Here is a 17648-nt window from a genome sequence, read left to right as displayed (position 1 = left end):
ACATCATGTTATAGTAAAAACTTGTCGTTTGTTTAAAACAAGGTTTGGGTTCTTTCTTGTGTCGTGCAAAAAGGACAAGTGAACACAAATCTCTCACAAATGAATTGTTTTTAATTAAAGGCAAACCTTTACAAATTTAAGTGCTGACAAAATATAATATGTAAGCACATAATGTATCAGTCAAAATGGGTCAAAGGTCACAAATGTCACTCACTCAGGGACCTTGAAGATAAGGTAACACCTCCACTCCTCTCCTGTGGAAAGATTGTCCACCTGCACCATCGCACGAAGCAAGGGAAAGACATTTTCTCATGTTTACAACTTTGTTTCCACAGACAACAGACAATGTATAGATAATAATGTGCCAGCGTTTCATCGGCGCCACACCTTGTGCAGCACAACCTCTTTTTGTAGAGTGAAAGTGAAGATGGCCGACGTCACAAACGGTTTATTTAAATCCATGGACTTCACCTGCTCCAGGTCCAGCTTCTCCGTGTACTGACAGAAAGAACAAGCAACGTAAATAAGGGACCTTAATTAGGGCCAATTCATCTGTCCTCATCGTTCATCTGTCCTCAGTCCTCATCATCATTCACCTGTCCTCTGTCCTCATCATCATTCACCTGTCCTCGTCGTTCACCTGTCCTCAGTCCTCATCCTTCACCTGTCCTCACTGTTCGCTGCCAAAGTTTCTGGAGCGTGATTTCATTATATTTTGACATTTTGTTACTCAGTAACGGATGTGGTTTAAAACTTGGTGAAGAGCAGTACTTCCAAAAAAACATACTTAAGTAAAAGTAAAAATACAAAATTTTAAAATGACTTTAGAAAGAACAAGCACACAAAAAAACTACTCATTTCAGTAAATGTAAATCTTTACTTTCCACCTCTGATACACTATTGTTATTATTTCTGAAAGTGAGACCATAAGTTTTGCAGATCAGCTGTTATCTGTTCCCACAGGTTAATGTGAAGATGAACAGAAATAATACAATAGTGAGACACATGCTGTAAACATACACAGGGCTGCTGGTGGCAAAATACACAGCATCACATAAGTAGTGCAGGAGCAGCAGGACACAGGACAGAAGGAAGGACAAACAGCAGCACAGTGGAGACGCGGCGATGGAGATGAACCACAGAAGCCCTTTGATGAACCAGAGCATCAGCTGAAGGAGGCGCAGGAGCAACCAGATGGTCCAGAAGAGCAGAGAGCCCAGCAGCCACGCGGCTCGGGATAAAGGAAAGACGTCAGCGTCCTAAAAAGAAAGGGAAAGAGAACAAGGACGTGTCACTGCTTTTGTTTTGTACCTCAGAAAATTACGAATGTTTTATAGTGTTTCGATGATTTGTTCGCTCACATAGTTCCGTGCCTCTTTCCTGTCTTTGCCAACTTTTCCCACTTCAGCCAGAAAAAGACAGAAACACTCATGATTTGTGGGTGAAAATGTGCGCTAAAATATGGTGAAAACTTCAATTCAGTCCATCACAGGGACACATATGGCGCGTTTCCACCGGCTCTACTCGCCCCGCCTCTCCTCGGCACGGCACGATTAGGTCGCATCTCCACTACAAAAAAGTACCTACTTAACGTGGGCGGAGTCATCACTGCACGGCTGAGTGAAACTACGGTGACTTGTTTTATACGCGACACGCACACACAAACACGTGACTAGGTGACTTTCAGGATTTTTAAGTAGTTTTAACTGATCTATAATTCGGCACTGTTCGGCTTGATTTCTGTCCACACGTCTCCGGAGCACAGCCTGCAGGTCTGTGACGCGGTCGCTGGCGCCGTCCCTAAATACACCACTCCACTTTAAAAGACTGCTGTTAAATATAGAGGTTTCCCTGGTAGTTGTTGAAGATGAACCCACGTTTTTAGGATTATTAAGTAGTTTTAAGTGATCTACAGTTCGGCGCTGTTCGTCTTGATTTGAGAGTGGGACGTATCTTCCTGTGACGGGACTCTGGCCACTCAGCGGCCGGCAGTCCGCTGACCAATCATCGCATAGTACCTACTACTAGCACGCTTGGAACCTCGCCGGAGCAGGTACTAAATATAGTACCTGGTACCAGGTACTATGCTAGTGGAAACACTACTTAAACTTTGCCGTGGCGAGGCGAGTAGAGCCGGTGGAAATGCGCCAATAGAGACAAACAACCATCCACTCTCACACTCACACCTAAAGGTAAGTTACTGTATATACACTGCAATACAAAGTCAACAATACAATAGTTTAAAGTAACACAATTATCAGTTTGTATTTTCAGATGTGGACACATTTGTTGGTCCACTTTCACCATAAGAATCTCCCAATAACACTTTTGCCCCACTCTTCCTCAACAAACTGCTGTAGCTGTCTCAGGTCTGTTCTTGAGTATTTTTCAGATCTTTCCATAGAATTGATATTAAGGATGAAGATCTGGTAATCTGGAATAGTCCAAAGTTTTTACGCACCACTCACCTCACAGGTGCTTCTTTTTTAGCTGTGTTTTGGGTCATTATCCTGTTGGAGGACTCACACTCTGAGGGAAAAAGCTGTGCTCCTTCTTCTTGGAACAAGCCACATTGTCCGAATTGGAAGAATCAAGGTCTCATTGGACACGTTTAAAGTATTTTTTAAATGATTTGGAGGCAGAAATGTCTGGTTGTAGGTGTTTTGCCAAAATGAAACACTGCTGAATATGTTGTTTTAAATGGCATTTTGTAGATTTAAAGTAGATTTTTATGTATATTTTATTATTTTATTGTTTCCTTGAAAATAAATTTTTATTACTGGTTGAATAACGGTTAAACTGCGCCTGAGACTGAGCTTTCTCCATGATGACTAGATAGTCTTGAGATTTGACTGTGTCCCTGCACAGATATGTGTCAGCCCACCGTTTTTACTGCTTCATTTTTCTGTCCATGAACATCAACATAGTCAGTGGTGTGACTCTGCCGCCACATCTTCAAAGATTTTTCTTTTGCAGAAATGAGTTCACACACACACACACACACACACACACGATCAACATGTGAGTTTTGTTACTCACTCAGGAAAGTGAACACCACCAGGGAAAACAGGAGGCAGGTCATCGGCAGCCACTTTCCCCTGCACGGCTCTTTTCTCCCCTGTGCATTTACCTACGGTACAGTGTATTTATTTATTCATTCATAAAACTTACATTTCTTTATTTATTTATTTTACAATACCAGTGTCGAGTCAATGTCATTATTTGTATAAAGTATAACTGGAGTGTGTGTTTCCAGGGTGTATCATAATCATGAATCATAATCAAGTCACTTAAATCTCACTGATGAGATGAATGAGATAAATGAGATATTACCCAATCGTCCGCAACATTCTCCTACTTGAACTCAGTTATGACATCATGTGCTTCAGGAGGGAACAGCCTGACACTGAGCTTAACACTTCACAAGACTCGATGTCCCTTTAAGGACTTTTGTTTGGGTGGTAGGACTTTTAATTCAGTCATTAATGAATTGTGACAGACATGTTTTATTGTAAATAGAAGCACCAAAATCAGAATTGAAAGTATAATCTTACTGGCAAATAACTTGAAATTGATTTTTTTTCAATAAAAAGGATCAATTTTGTTTCTAGACGTCATTCCTTGAATACATATCGAGTGTTTTGTGCTTAATATACAGCATGCAATACAATTGGTGACTGCACTTCTGTGGTCTGTGTGTCATATATGTTTAAACTAGCTCGTAGTTGAATCTGCAAAAACCTCTATGTTCATAGTCATCTGTGCTACAGATATAATGTTGGGAGTCACTTCCTCTCTCTCTCTCTCTCTCTCAGTGGCGTGCACAGACATTTGGAAGGACAGGGGCGAAAATTAAAAAGGGCACCTACTGACACCACCAGTGAAACCTGGGGCCAAAGGCAGAGCCCAGCTCTTGGGGCTGAATTTTCAAACATTATTGTTTAATTAAGCAAGTTCACGTTGTGTTTTGTAGCAGTGTTTGCCACCAATGTTTGAAAATATGCAAGGAAGCCATTGATTATTAATATCCCAATGAACTGTAGATTTTTTAAGGGTCTAAAATATCACTGAAACAAAAATTGTATCTCTTTTTTTTAGGTCAATGAGATTTCTTTTTAACCTGATGCAAGAAGCAGCTGGGCCCCACATCATGTTTTTACCACTGAAGAGGGCACTTTAGCGTGCTGCCCACCCCTGTGCACACCACTGTTAATCATATATCTATTAAACAGACTACTTGACAGATGACTAACATAAGGCACCAGTGTTTGTGCGTTGTTTACACTACTTCCTTGAACCAGAATATGTTACAAAGTAAAATGATTCAAATTGCAAGAAGCCATGGAATATCTAAATGTATCAGTAGCAGCTGCAAGTAAAGATTTTATATAACAGTTCAAACTGACATTAGTAAAAGCACAGATGTTATAGTATGTGCAGCAGTTGCAACATAAACACAACACAAGCCTCGTTGTATGAAGAGTACAGTGTGGTCAGCAGTGGCAGTAGCTGCTAAGAGAAACACCTTTTCACTCGATCTCACCTGTGAAACATGGGAAAATAAAACACCTTCTTGCGTTTGCTCATACTTCCTACAGATGATGATCATCTGATCCAGACAGTGGTTGTCTCTGAACGCGTCACAGCTGCTGCCCGCTGATCGAACCTGACAACATGTACGATTATCATCATCATCATCACCATCCTCATCCTCGTCATGACCGCCGAGGCCCCTCATGTCTTTGAGACGACGGACCGGACACCGACTGCACATCATTGTTGATGTTGCTGTTGACTGAGCAACAGCAACTGTGCAGGTTTGTTCTCTGTGGCAACAACAAGGCTGAGAAAGTGAGAGAGCCTGGGGACAGGGAGAGGCAGAGTATCAGCCTCTGACATTATTCCTTTATCACCCTGAGTATAATTATACACTTTTTTTTTCAACATGAGAAATGAAAAACAACAAAAAATATAAAACATATCACAGTTTAAGCTTCATGTTAATAAAAAGGGGTTTTAGTTTCTCGGCTATGATTTGTCCAGCGTTAAACTGAGAGTAACGAACATCTGTGCTTTACAGTTTGCAGAATAACAAGCTGATATAAATGAGTGCAGAAACAAAAATGTAACTGTGTTTTCTTTATGTTGCCATAGTTTCTAAAGTGTATCTGCTTAGAGTGGTAACTCAGCACATGAAAACATTGACTCAGTAATTATAAATGATGCTGGAAGCCGGTCTGTCTGCATTCCACACTGTGTGCACTTTTTTCTTTATAGTTATTATGCACATTTTTATCCTTTAATGGAATATTCCACTCTATTGACATATTCTTTATCATCTGTAGCCACATAAAAGATTAATTTAAAAACATGACACCAGTGCTTAACAACTTTATTAGACCACATCATTAAAACGAGAGAACATAAATATTTTAGAAAATCTTTCAAAAACTTGTTTTAAACTAAACATGTTATTGTTATTTAAATTACAAACAGAATTCACCTTTTTATACCCAAATTTGAGTGGGCTTCTCTATCGCAACATTCAACCACTAAAACAATTTTCTGTTCAGAAATACAAGTCAATAACTATAATTTGACATTTTAATCAAGAAATAGTAACACTGCTTTACTAGTTTTTCAGTTTTAAATAATATCATTACGTGCAGGAGCTTCAGCTACACACTGGTGTATTAACCAATAAAGAAACATAAACAATTATTTTGATAATTACCAATGCTGTTAATTTAGGGCAACTGTGGCTTTGGATGTTGGTCTAATACTTTTTTTTTAGCACTGTATATGAATGTGTATGTATAAATCCTCCTTATTCAGAAAACACAGTTCTCTGAATCTTGCCCATGCAGTTATATTTTACAATATATATGGAATTAAAAGTCCTTTGTTGTCTGTAGAGGCAGCCAACAGAGGGTTTAATACATTGTTTCAATAAACATGTGAAACACCTGCATTCATTTCCAGCAGGCTACAACAACTAATATGTGTAACGTGTGTGTGTGTGTGTTGCTCTACATGCCTCCTGCAGACTGATGCGACCACTGCCACAGATTCCCCTCTCAGCTGTGTTCGCTGACCCTTACGGTCCCTCCGGCAGCTCCCATCTTCTCCTTGAATCCGTCATCCTCGAGGGCAGAGCACTAAGGAGCAAGAGCAATCACTGTTCTCCATCATGAGGTCTCTAATGATGCTCTACCTCGGCCACTGACTGGGGAGGAAATGGCCGGGATAATATGTAGGACTGATGAAGCCCTGTTAACCCTCTGAAATAACACTATATGTCTTGAGCCCCCGTTATGTAAATAACACACTGAGTATGTTCCATGTCATTTCAGTTTTATTGGAGTCTACTTGCAAATATGTGATAAAAGTCAATCCAGTTGTTAAAATCCCATTGTGTTGAGCACAAACAATGATATTCTTCTTCACTCTTGTCTTTGCAGCAAGAAGACCCGGGTTCACGACCCGGTCGGAACAAGGACCTTTCTCCTTGGAGTTCACATGTTCTCACCATGTGAATGTCGGTTTTCTCCAGGTTCTCCAGTTTCCGGACACTCTAAATTGACTGTAGATGTGAGTGTGAGAGTGGATGCTTGTTTGTCTCTATGTCTCTGTGATGGATTGGGCCACGTGTCCAGGGTGTGACCCCACCTTTGGCCCTATATCAGCCGGGATTTGCCAGTGCCCCCTCATGTGGAGGATAAAGCAGTAGAAGATGAATGAATGAATGATATTCTTCATCTTCCTCCAGCTTCAAAAACATGGAAACCCTACCAGACAAAAATAGTTTGACAAAAATACTCATCATCGTCATCATTTTAAGACAACAGTGAGTGAATGTTTTTGCAGTCTGACCTATCAATTTAGGATTCGGATCACACGGCAGAACAGGGTAAAAGGTCCGGCAGGGGTCAGGATGTGCTCTGGTGTCATTGCAGGAACACGGCTCATCATAATGTAGGAAGCAGGAGAGGTCCCTGTCTGCAAAACACACTCACATGAGCAAAGTCAACATAGTCAAAGAGGAACATACATGTAAGACCAAAGATACAAGCAAATGCTAAAAATCACTGTCATTGTCGATCAGAGAGGGAGGGACGGTCAAGGTGTGGATGCTGTATAGGAAAAACCTTGCAGTATAGTATTAAAAATTATTGAACTTCATGTGTCTACTAATAAATATCAATCCCCTTCCTACCTGTTTATCCTCCCACATTCTAATTAGAAGGACAAAACACATGCACATGTTCCCACATGTAACGTTGCATATTTATCTGCTTGATCTCGAGTTCTAATGGTCTCAGTGATGGAGGGGTGTGAGGTGTAAGCAGGCCTGTAATGAGAGGCAGAGGTGAGGGAGGAGCAGGGGGCTGAGGTGACAGCTGGTGTCAGATCAGTCACCAAATACAATGATAAATGAGTAAATGTTATGTTAAATGTATGCAAATGTTAAAAAGGCCTACCTGATATTTTTGTCAATAAAAAAACACAAGAAAAGAAGAAAGGTTACTTCTTTATTTTCTTTAGAAACTTAATGTCATTTAGCCACCAAAGGTTTATCAGCAGTTCCATTTACGGATTCAGACATTATTGATTGAATTACTTGTCTCCATCAAACAGAATCCAATAAACTCATATTACCGTCTTTATTGCTGCTACATTTTCTGATCCCAAGAATACCACTGATAGAATAGGTGGACTCAGAGGATTGGGGTGTTCCCATGGCAACTGATGAGGGGGATGACACTGCAGGGGCAGAGGTCAGTGACAGGAAACATTAGAGAGAGAGGTGAGTGAAAGAGGAGAGAGAAAAAGTGAAACTTACCAACTCCACAGGACTCAGACTGGAAATTTCTTCTTATGATTCTGAAAAGACAACTTTTTTAATGAACTAATTTAATTATATATAAATCAGTATTGAATTTACCTTTGATTTTCTCTTTTTTTTATTTAATTGTTTAATTATTTATATGATGAATGCATGCAATAAAGACAACCCCTTATTATGATAAAAATCAAAGTAACAGTCAGACATGTACAGTCTATTATGTATCTTTTATACGAGTGTTACTTTAACCACATCACTGAATAAGAATTCATACTTTTGCCTGCACAACAATGGAAAAAAGAAAGAAAGATACCCCCAATGCTACAAAAGTAAAAGTAAAGTAAGAGTCGTGATGATGATGATCTCAAGTTGTCAGGCACACACTTATCTTACAGGTGATGTCCCCTGTACCTGTTGATGGAGCTGATACTGGGCAAACTCTCCTGGTCACACACCTGCTCGAGCACCAGCCTGTCTCTGATCTCCCAGGCGAACATGGCAGGGTTGGTGTGTTTCCACTGCAGGATTGTTTGCACAACTCTGGGAGTGGCCACTTTGGGCTTCGAGCCTCCGATCACTCCTGGTCTGATGCTCCCTGTCTCATTGTACCTGCACAAACAATTTCATGTCTTTCAGGAGCTGACGGTGTTTTAGTATTTAAGTTCATAAAGCAAGAGAAGACACATGATTGTAAAAGTGAAATGAAATCACCAAAAAATGTATTTGCTGAGATGTTTTATTGAGGAACACCTGTGACTTATTTATGCAAATATCCAATCAGCCAATCACACGCAACCATAATAGCTCAGGTCAGCTAACATCACAATGTTATCATGTCTTGTTATTGTTACAAAGAACGTGAGGCTTTTTAAGAGCAACCAGAGCCCTCATCCACAAAAAAACATAATACATGTATACATTTTAAATAACTGAGCAGCATTAATATATTGTTCATTATCAAACTGGCCTTATTCACAGCCATTTTGACATGTTATAGCAGGAAAAGCACGTGCAATATTGATCACATTCCACACAGTGAGAACAGTGTGAGAGTGAACCTGCACGTAGCCTACTCTGAAATCAAGAAAGCTAAATGGAACTCAGCCACAACTCATTTAACTATACAGACAGACAGAGAAAATAATAATATAAAATTGTTGCATACCTGGTCAGTATTTTGCTGACACAGCCGTGACTGACGCGCAGGCTGCGGGAGATCTCACAGGGACGTACGCCGACTTGCGCCAGCTCCACAATGCGCTGTCTCAACACGTGCGGTAACGGGCGCCCGTTAATGAAAACTCCGCCGAGCTGGTTCACACCACCAGGTCCTGAGCACCGGAGGCACAGAGTAACAACTGAGCTTTCATGTGTAATTTACCTCGTGTTTATAGATCAAACGGACATAGGAGGCAGCGTAACCTGCGCTACTTACTGTGCGTAACGGTAAACGGCACTTGGCCAAAGCACACTTCCATCACACACTGTTGTGTGCGTGGCACCTCAATATAACAGAACTTTACACGCTGCAATGATACTGACTACAAAGTCTAAATGTTATTGAGGGAAAAAACAGGATTTAAAGTTTGTTGTTTTCTCCAGAGAAAAAACTATCCACATACTCTGTCCCGTTGCTTGCACTGTTGTCGCTGACATTGCGCCTCCTCCCTCTCTGCTGCTTTCAGCGTCTGAGCTGCGGACAGCGGCACGACACTTTGATTTTGATTGGACAGTCGCGCTCATTGCCAATGAAGGTGGTGTCATCCGTTGTTTTTAGTATTCTCAGGACTAGAGCCAGGATGTCTGAGATGTCATCACGAGTCCAAATCCCTACTGAAGGTTAAATATCTACCATAAAAATAAACAATTGCATAACAACGCTGTCCCTTATAGTGACCACTTTTCCGCCTCTAATCAAGTTATCATCATTTCATTATCAATGAATATTGACTTAAAGACACTTTAACCATGCAGCTTTAAGTATAATACACCAAAATTCACCTTAAAGAGACAGACCTCAATCGTACACGCCAAACATTATTTCTGAATTATTTCATCAAACAAACAAATAAATAGTTTATTTTCCTTTGTCTGAGTCAACCCTTTGCTGTGTGGGTCAAAAGAGCCCCTCAGATTACACATCTGTTTCATTTTGAGGTGTTTTCATGCTTCTAAAGATTGAAAACATGTTTTGCGATATGAGAAAACAAGACATGACATTGTGTAACATGACAGAAATGATACAACGGCAACAACTCCGGGAACAGCACTGACGCCCAAACTCATATTTGTCTTTTCAACGACGGGTTCAGTTTTGGTTGGCCAACTATTTTCCGGAAACGCCGGGTGAAATGTCCTAGACGCATGTAAACAAGCGTGGGACCAACAACCCGTAACTTGAAGGGGAAAGGATTCATATTTTAATTTCGCAATATGTGAACAAGAAAGGTTACTCGTCGTTAAATACGTCAGACTTTGTTTGGCATTGTGGAGTCGAATATATACGCTACCGTAACACACTTTACTACTACGGAGCTTACTTGGGTTAGCGTGGAGTTAGCCTTACATTAACTGTCGTATAATTATGATATATGTTTACGTTCACAGTCAAGAATACAAGGCAGGATTTGTTTCATTTCTGTCGTAGAAATAATACGTAAATCGTAGTAACTGGTGCGATGGCAGAGCATCGTGCAGTCGCCATGTGGCGCTGTTTAGTCATAGTGTCGTAAAATGGATATCATCAAAGTCGAGAAGGATGGTGACAGGGAGGAGGCCACTTATGTTGAGAGCTACTGTAGTTCAGATGATGGAGAGGGACCGATCAATTCAATTGATCAGAAACACCAGAACCGCTGTAAACAAGCTCCACAGCTCAGCAGGGACAATTCTCCTCCACTTCTTCTGGCCTTCTCCATCACCCGTGGGCGGGCTCTGCAGGACAGCAGCCCCAGCTCGACTTCATCTCCTGCCTTCTTACAGGAGGAGGAGGACTGTGAGCAGCCTGTGGAGGATTGGATGATCCTGGGAGGAGAGGAGCAAGAGGAAGACTCGAGCATTCAGCTGAATCTGGGATACTGGAGCAGCTCTGAAGATGAGTCTGTAGTTAAAGGTTAGTGTGGTTTTTCAAAGGTTTACCACAGGGACGTTTAAATAGATTATGTCCAGGAGTGTCCTTGTGGGCTGAAATATAATCTTTAGCCTTGAGATGTTGAAAAAAATAATAATAATTACAATACTATAAATACTTCAAAATGTCAGACTTGAAAACGTGTATTGTAGTCTGTGTTTTCAGGCTCAGGTGATATGTTTTCTTTTTTCCTTTCATCTGAATAACTAATAAATGATACACAGAATCACACAACACATTATAGTACAGTAACCAAATGGTAATAGTATGGCAATCCTTTTTTAAAAGATAGGTAATTTATTACGGTTATTACCATACTACCATGTTGTTTGCGTCCGTAATGACACAAACAATGTGGTCTTTGTTGCCCTCCCAGAGAACCTGAGGGCACCACAGACCGTGGACTGTTTTAAAAAACAGCTCAAGAATTTTCTGTTCAGGAAAGCATTTTAATGGGGCTGCAACTTGCTTTTAATGTATGTTTTAATGCTTGCTCTTAGTCTAAGGTATGCTTTTATACTACTGTATCTGTGTAGCACTTTGAGACTTCCAAAAAAACTTTTGAATAAGTCACTTGACAGCGTTTATCAGGTTTCGCAGAACAAATATGTGTAAATCAACCTATTTGAGTAATCACTGATTTAATTTGTTTTTTAAAAAGGCAAAATAATTAACCCAACAGATTAAAAGATATACCTCTAATAATACCTAGGAATTTGAGTGTGTGTTGTATGAAAACATAGTGAATATCCTTGCAACGCAAACTGGCCACAGAACTATAGGAATATTAATGACTTCCAGTTTAATATTTTATGAAACAATATGTATAATTATTAGAATAATCAGTTTTCTGTTACAGTTAAGTAAAAATATCCTTTCCTTATATTATTCAACAGTGGATAAGACGACCATCTGTAATTTTTCGTGGTGTAGCAGAGTTATCAGCTCAGACAACTACAGCTTCTCTGTGGGAGTGCAATTTATTTTTTAACTTGCACAGAGCCAGTTTGCTCAACATGTACTCGTGTTTTTGTGAACATACACTCACTTGTTTGGCTTTGCATTATTGGAGGAACTCGTATTGAACTGGGATGCTGCCCTGCACAACCTCTTCTTCTAGTTTTGTCTGCAGTACACTGGCACACAGGTGATATTTATTTTCACAATCCTGAGTGATTTTGAGCTGTGAGGACTACATCTTTTTATAAGACGTAGTTCCTGGGAAAGACAGCGTCTTCATGCTTGGTTAAACTCCTGATCTGTCCTTTTGTCTTAAGGCAGTTTTTGAAAATGTGTGTTGCAGTTCAAGAAGTATTCATCATGAGAGCTACTCCACCATGGCTTGTGTTGAATTGAACAATTTTTATGTATTTATAACTCATTCTTCTCAATGTTCCCTTCAACACAGATCCAGTTATGAAGACATTTACAGATACTTGGGCTGTATTAGAGAAAGACAAGGTAACTTTTGGTATATATCTATTTTAAGGAGCATAACAAGGGCTTATTTATTCTGTGAAATGTGTCTTCTGTATTGTTTTACTAATACAAGCAGCACATGCACCAATACATTTTATTACAATACTGACACACAAGCAACTGCTCCTAGTGACTGGATATTTATTGTTAAGATTTATTGTAAATTTTATTGCACATTTTTATACAGCAGTGGGTAATCAAGTTGTCAGTATAGATTTCGGAAGCTTCAAAAAACAATTTTTCAAAATGGCATTAAACTAATGTTTCAGTATGAACTTACTGATGTCGCACATTTGATGTAATAGTATAGTAAAACTTCCTTTTCTTCTGATATCATCCAGTGTGGTGCTAATCGGTCTCTGACCAGCCGCTACTTTATGCCTGGTCGTGATGTGATCTGTAACATCTGCAACAGGACAGGACATGGTGCTAAAAGCTGCTACTACCAAAAGGTAAAAGAAGACACACCCCTTTTGGCTGACATGCATATTATATTCTCTTACACTGTCAGTAAAATTCCTACCCAGCTGCTGAGACTTCTGGCTTAAATGTATTTAATTTTAAAAAATGTTTTTTTTAAAGATCTATGTACTAGACTTTAATTTTTTTGTTAAATATGTTTGATGTCTATGTTTGTGATTATTTCACCATCAGTGACACTTTAATTTATTCCCAAATTTGAAGTAGCCTATTCTATTACGTTTAAAAGTAAGTCAACATATTTACTATTAATTATGAGTGAGATATTGCTGCAATGATACATTTACCGATATGTGTGATGCCATTGATAGATTAAAGGTTGTATATGTCAACAGCTGTGTGTAACAGCGCAGTGCACTTTGATGTTTAATGTTGTTGGAGAACCACGCCGTTGTCGTTGTTTGCTGTTGTTAATGCTAGTGATTGGTGGTTAGTGTTTGCATGTAAAACAGATGTATAAGGGTGTCTCTACATCCAGTTATGGTGACATGTGGGAGTGGAAACGTGGCCTGTGACTCGACTTACTTCCACAGTGACACACACACAGCTTTATGAATCTAGCTCCTGCATGTTCCGTTTTAGTTGCAAATCTACAACATTTTATGCATCAGGGCAGCGGTGTCCCATTCATCAAAACAATTGACAGCATTTGAACTGGCACAGTATGAACACAAATCTTTGTCTTGGTCTGTTTTAAAAGTCATAAATATTTCTCAGCTGCCTAGACATAAAGAATATTTCTGCACTGTTGTGAAAAGTTATGCTGCCAGGTTGAAAAAAAACCCTGCAGAATATGTGCTCTGAATATGATTTTAAATATCAGGCTAAAAAGAGTGTGTAGTGATTTGTAGAACTAAGGGACTGGATCTGTGTTTAACAGATTTGCTGCTCATAACTCATGCCTTTCCAGACAGGCTACCACAAGATGTAAAGAGCCATCATTGTTGTTGTAGTCCCAAGGTCACCTGTAGAGAACGACTGCTGATGGAAGATACTAACCTTTATCATAAAACTGTTGACAAAAATCTTTTTTGTCTCTGCATCAGCAGAAATATCCAACGTGTGTCCTATGTGGGATCAAGGGCCACATCCAGAGGGACTGTCCAAGTCGCCCATGCCCTAGCTGTGCGCTGCCTTTACATGGCCTCAGGCCCTGTGAGAAGCCCCCAGTGTGGAACCAGCTCTGCTGGCGTTGTGGGATGACAGGACACCTCTCTGACGTGAGTGGGTCTCACAGCCCCCGGGTCTATTCCCGTTTTAGCGTATGCTTTATTGTGTTGAAGGACAAAAATTTGAAAAGCATTTGTTGGTTAAGTGTGACAGATTTCGTGTAGTCTCAGGCACTTGTGTGTATGAAGTGCTGTTTTATTGACAAACAGTTCCTCATCCTAAGTTCAGTTAAACATTGTATTTTAATGTTTCTAAATGTTCCCCGTTTGTGGGTTTCCTCAGACCTGCCCTGATACATGGCGACAGTATCACAAGACGGTGAGTCATTTTTGATTTAAGTACACTTTCTCATCTCAATGATTTTAAAAAGCAAGTTGCTCAACATTTGTCTTTTTCTGAGATTTTAGTGCTTTTGCTTGAAATTATAAAAAAGAAACTCTTTAAACAGAAGACAGCAGGGGATCCTTTTAAATCAGACAGTGACATGTGTTCTTTTTCCATGTTTTAAAGCACTCCTTTTTTTTTTGTCTTGTCCTCCAGATCCGGTTAGAGGTTCCTCTAAGGCCACAGAGAACCCACACCCTCAAATATAAGAGATGCTTTGCTCATTGTTACAATTGCTCTAAGAGGGGGCATTATGGCTTTGTAAGTGATGAATAAAATAAATTGTTTCCTTACATCTTCTCATTGTGGCCTTTCTCTGTGTGTTGTTGGGCCAAACTTAATTTTAATCCACTGTTGTTTGATCCTCACTTTGAACTGTGTCCAGTCTCTCTTGCCTCTCCCTCATCTTTTTATTCATCATTTTATTCACTTAATTAATGTGTTTTGCAACAGCACTATTCTCCAAATTGTCTCATGTCTACCTTTGTGTCGCTGTCTCTTTGTCTGTATTAGGAGTGCACTAAGAGGAGGATGGTCAGTGGAACTTTCCCTTCATTGCCTTATGTTTGCCACTATGACACCATTGCAGACACCCTCCACTATTGTACCAGGACGCAAAATGAAACAAAAGGTGACAAAACATTACTGTTACATAAGATTGTTATTATTATTTTTATTATTATTATATCTTCAACTCATATATGTTGGTCATGTTGGATAAGATATATACCAGTTCTGTAATTATATGCTTATAGAATAACTAATGACCAGGTGTATCACAGTGTTTTAGTGCCCTAAGCGGCTGATGGTATAAAGCTTTTCACTTGTGTTTGTTGAAGTTCAAACACTAGAGGTCAACAAAGAAAAGAGTTGTGTTAATTTATTCTTCAAAACAACGTTGTTTTTTATTGTCAGTATTGTTTTCCACTTTGAGTAAGCAAGTTGTAAACACAACACTGACATGTTGTCACATTTTGAATTTAAATTCAAAATGTTTCTTTTTGGTCTCTTGCAAATGTGCCTTTGTGTTAACTCACTGGTCACTGACCTGGTCTGTTTGAGTTGGTAAAAGTGGTGAGGTGGAGGACCAAGAAAACCAACACAGTAAAGCTGAAAGACACACATGTTCTGTAGTGTTTGTTGATATTTAGGGCTGCGCAATTAATAATTTTCAGCAATTGTAATTTGTAACAATGCAGTTAGCTTGCAAATTGAGCTATTAAAAAAAATCAAAACAATTTCAATGATAGAAATTGTTTACAGCAAGGCCCCATTATTTTTTATTTGAATTATTATTATGATGATGATAATTTGTTATCATTTTACTTATTAAATGACAGTCATTTAACTACTTGTTTGAACAACTTCAAACAAGTAAACTACTAAAAAAAATTTCTCTTTCTTGATTATGTTTTTATGCTATTGCTTCATCAGATTTTAAACCTATTACATGATATGCCTGCAAATATTAAACTGAAGCTTGACTTAGAAATATTGTATTATAAAACAATTACGATTCCAATATCTGTTATTTCCCCAAATCGTTTAGCTGTGTTGATAATCCTCTGCGGGTAGGTCTGTAAACAGCTTTTTTCACATTGTGTTTGACCTATTGTTGATAATACATGACATGTCATTTAGCAGACGCTTTTATCCGTTGATAAAGACACATTGATTGGAGAACTGTTGTAAACAACAACCTTCATACAAAATGTTCTGTCGTTACAGAGCTTGTGGGCCTGGGATCCACACACCCTTCAGACCAACAGCACTTGACTGAACCATCAGGTCAGAATCAGCCAGTCCACGGGAGGAGCCGGACAAAACTGGAGACATGTAGCCGAGCTGCCAAGAGGAAGACATGGCCTGAGAGACGCAGAGAGAGACAGCAGGTGAAGAAAATCAGGAGAGAAGCTCAAGCCCGACGAGAGGGAGGACTACTGAAGAGGCCTCGCGGCAATTCTGATGATGAAGCATGCCATGTAGACCCCTTCAAGTCACCTTGTCGTGGTCACTGCCAAGCTACACCCCCTCCACAGAAGAGAAAGATGGATGAGGTGGGTGGTAAAAGGAGCAAGAAAAGCAGAGAGGCAGAGAGGTGGAAGAGGAGAGGAGGGATGAAACGTGGGGATTTGTATCCTCATGTAGACATCGGAAGTGAAAACCTTATCTCCCCAAAGCAAAGAGTACGTCACAGAAGAAGATAAAGTGTGGCTGTTTTTTTACTTTATTCTTATTTTAATAGTGACAAATGTGACTGGAAAATAAGTGTCAAATTATCTTTCGACTGATCAATTTTTTAACTACCTCTCGCGGTAAGGGGTAATGTTTTTGGCTGTGTTTCTGTGTCTGTGTGCAGCATAGCTAATATGTACTAAAGGACAAACTTTGATTAAATGTTATGGAGATGTAGGTTATGGCCCTGAAGAAGAAATTATTAGATGTTGGTGGTGATGTGGTTATAAATAACTGCTTGTATGAATTGAAAATGTGGAAAACTGAGTCTGGCCTTCTCTATGCAAAACACCAGTTGAAGTTGGAGTATCATAATCCTCAGTGTGACTTGCATAAATCCACCTTTATCCTGTACTGTCTCCATTTAAGTTTGGCCACAGCAATATTGGCTTGTTCAAATGATATGGTTTCAATATACAGTAGTTTCGAGTATGCTTTCATACTCATTGTTGGATTTGGTAAAAGGGACCGACATCTGATTGGCCTTTGTAAAACGCCTAATTATTTTGTATTATTTTTTAGACAAAAAAATGCAATAAACGTGCATTTTTAGAACAAAAATCCAAAGTATGGTTTGTTTTTATGCGATTACACTCACGTTAGCAACATTAAAACACAGGGGTGAGGGTTTGTGTTGCTGTAGTAGATGATAAACGGCTTCAAACACAAGCGTTTTCCAACCTTTACCTCTGCTACGAAGCTGCTGAATTATTAATGAGCTGAGCAGCTGCCTGGGGTTTGCCAGGCCAAAGCAGTCAACTCTGATAACACACCGACACGGAAACTCGACCCCGACCCCCAAATATGTACTAAAAGTCCGTCTGAAGGTTGTTGTATGAACTTAAACATTGCTTCTCGACCCCCTTTATGTGACTTATATATTCGTATGACGCGCGTTTGCTTCGTGCCAAGCGACATATATCT

The 17648-nt window shown here is 39.6% G+C and overlaps 3 protein-coding genes and 1 long non-coding RNA gene across 7 annotated transcripts; 2 read left to right on the top strand and 2 right to left on the bottom strand.

Annotated features, from left to right (window-relative positions):
- Positions 1–91: 91 nt before the first annotated feature.
- On the bottom strand, positions 92–4777 carry LOC131472413 (uncharacterized). 2 transcript variants are annotated; one of them, XM_058649559.1, is made up of 5 exons: positions 4544–4777; positions 3040–3130; positions 1362–1402; positions 1021–1259; positions 92–498 (listed from the first exon to the last, which is right to left on the bottom strand). In XM_058649559.1, the coding sequence occupies exons 1-5, from the start codon at positions 4775–4777 to the stop codon at positions 468–470; spliced, it is 636 nt and encodes a 211-aa protein (XP_058505542.1). In that variant the 3' UTR covers positions 92–467. The 2 variants fall into 2 exon arrangements, with proteins under 2 accessions (XP_058505542.1, XP_058505540.1); XM_058649557.1 differs by having other exon boundaries at positions 92–1259.
- On the top strand, positions 1332–6594 carry LOC131472414 (uncharacterized). Its single transcript, XR_009242095.1, has 5 exons — positions 1332–2192; positions 3044–3135; positions 4599–4817; positions 6047–6195; positions 6462–6594. It is a non-coding gene; the product is annotated as an uncharacterized LOC131472414 (long non-coding RNA).
- Positions 6595–6654: 60 nt separating this feature from the next.
- On the bottom strand, positions 6655–9561 carry LOC131472412 (paired box protein Pax-5-like). 2 transcript variants are annotated; one of them, XM_058649555.1, is made up of 7 exons: positions 9282–9561; positions 9012–9177; positions 8258–8455; positions 7844–7884; positions 7660–7764; positions 6874–6999; positions 6655–6788 (listed from the first exon to the last, which is right to left on the bottom strand). In XM_058649555.1, the coding sequence occupies exons 1-7, from the start codon at positions 9322–9324 to the stop codon at positions 6772–6774; spliced, it is 696 nt and encodes a 231-aa protein (XP_058505538.1). In that variant the 5' UTR covers positions 9325–9561; the 3' UTR covers positions 6655–6771. The 2 variants fall into 2 exon arrangements, with proteins under 2 accessions (XP_058505538.1, XP_058505539.1); XM_058649556.1 differs by having other exon boundaries at positions 9469–9548.
- Positions 9562–10167: 606 nt separating this feature from the next.
- Positions 10168–17535, top strand: LOC131472209 (zinc finger CCHC domain-containing protein 7-like). Of its 2 annotated transcripts, none has more exons than XM_058649120.1 (8): positions 10168–10958; positions 12385–12437; positions 12797–12907; positions 13982–14155; positions 14388–14423; positions 14646–14750; positions 15003–15120; positions 16218–17535. In XM_058649120.1, the coding sequence occupies exons 1-8, from the start codon at positions 10580–10582 to the stop codon at positions 16694–16696; spliced, it is 1455 nt and encodes a 484-aa protein (XP_058505103.1). In that variant the 5' UTR covers positions 10168–10579; the 3' UTR covers positions 16697–17535. The 2 variants fall into 2 exon arrangements, with proteins under 2 accessions (XP_058505103.1, XP_058505104.1); XM_058649121.1 differs by having other exon boundaries at positions 13985–14155; positions 16218–17534.
- The last annotated feature ends 113 nt before the right edge of the window (positions 17536–17648 follow it).

The sequence above is a fragment of the Solea solea genome, chromosome 14 (assembly GCF_958295425.1).
Source record: "Solea solea chromosome 14, fSolSol10.1, whole genome shotgun sequence".
In the NCBI taxonomy this organism is placed as follows: Eukaryota; Metazoa; Chordata; class Actinopteri; order Pleuronectiformes; family Soleidae; genus Solea; species Solea solea.
Note: the sequence above shows the minus strand (reverse complement) of the source record. Positions and strands in the feature narration are given on the sequence as shown.

Coding starts and splice junctions, on each gene's coding strand:
- LOC131472413 (XM_058649557.1), bottom strand. CDS start 4,777: ATGATGTGCAGTCGGTGTCCGGTCCGTCGTCTCAAAGACATGAGGGGC. Junction 3,131..4,543: donor TATTTTCCCATGTTTCACAG/GTGAGATCGAGT, acceptor ACTGTACCGTAG/GTAAATGCACAGGGGAGAAA. Junction 1,260..1,361: donor GGAAAGAGGCACGGAACTAT/GTGAGCGAACAA, acceptor CTTTCTTTTTAG/GACGCTGACGTCTTTCCTTT.
- LOC131472412 (XM_058649555.1), bottom strand. CDS start 9,324: ATGGAAGTGTGCTTTGGCCAAGTGCCGTTTACCGTTACGCACA. Junction 8,456..9,011: donor GTCAGCAAAATACTGACCAG/GTATGCAACAAT, acceptor TTGTTTGTGCAG/GTACAATGAGACAGGGAGCA. Junction 7,765..7,843: donor GTCTGAGTCCTGTGGAGTTG/GTAAGTTTCACT, acceptor CTGCCCCTGCAG/TGTCATCCCCCTCATCAGTT.
- LOC131472209 (XM_058649120.1), top strand. CDS start 10,580: ATGGATATCATCAAAGTCGAGAAGGATGGTGACAGGGAGGAGGCCACT. Junction 14,156..14,387: donor TGACAGGACACCTCTCTGAC/GTGAGTGGGTCT, acceptor GGGTTTCCTCAG/ACCTGCCCTGATACATGGCG. Junction 15,121..16,217: donor GACGCAAAATGAAACAAAAG/GTGACAAAACAT, acceptor CTGTCGTTACAG/AGCTTGTGGGCCTGGGATCC.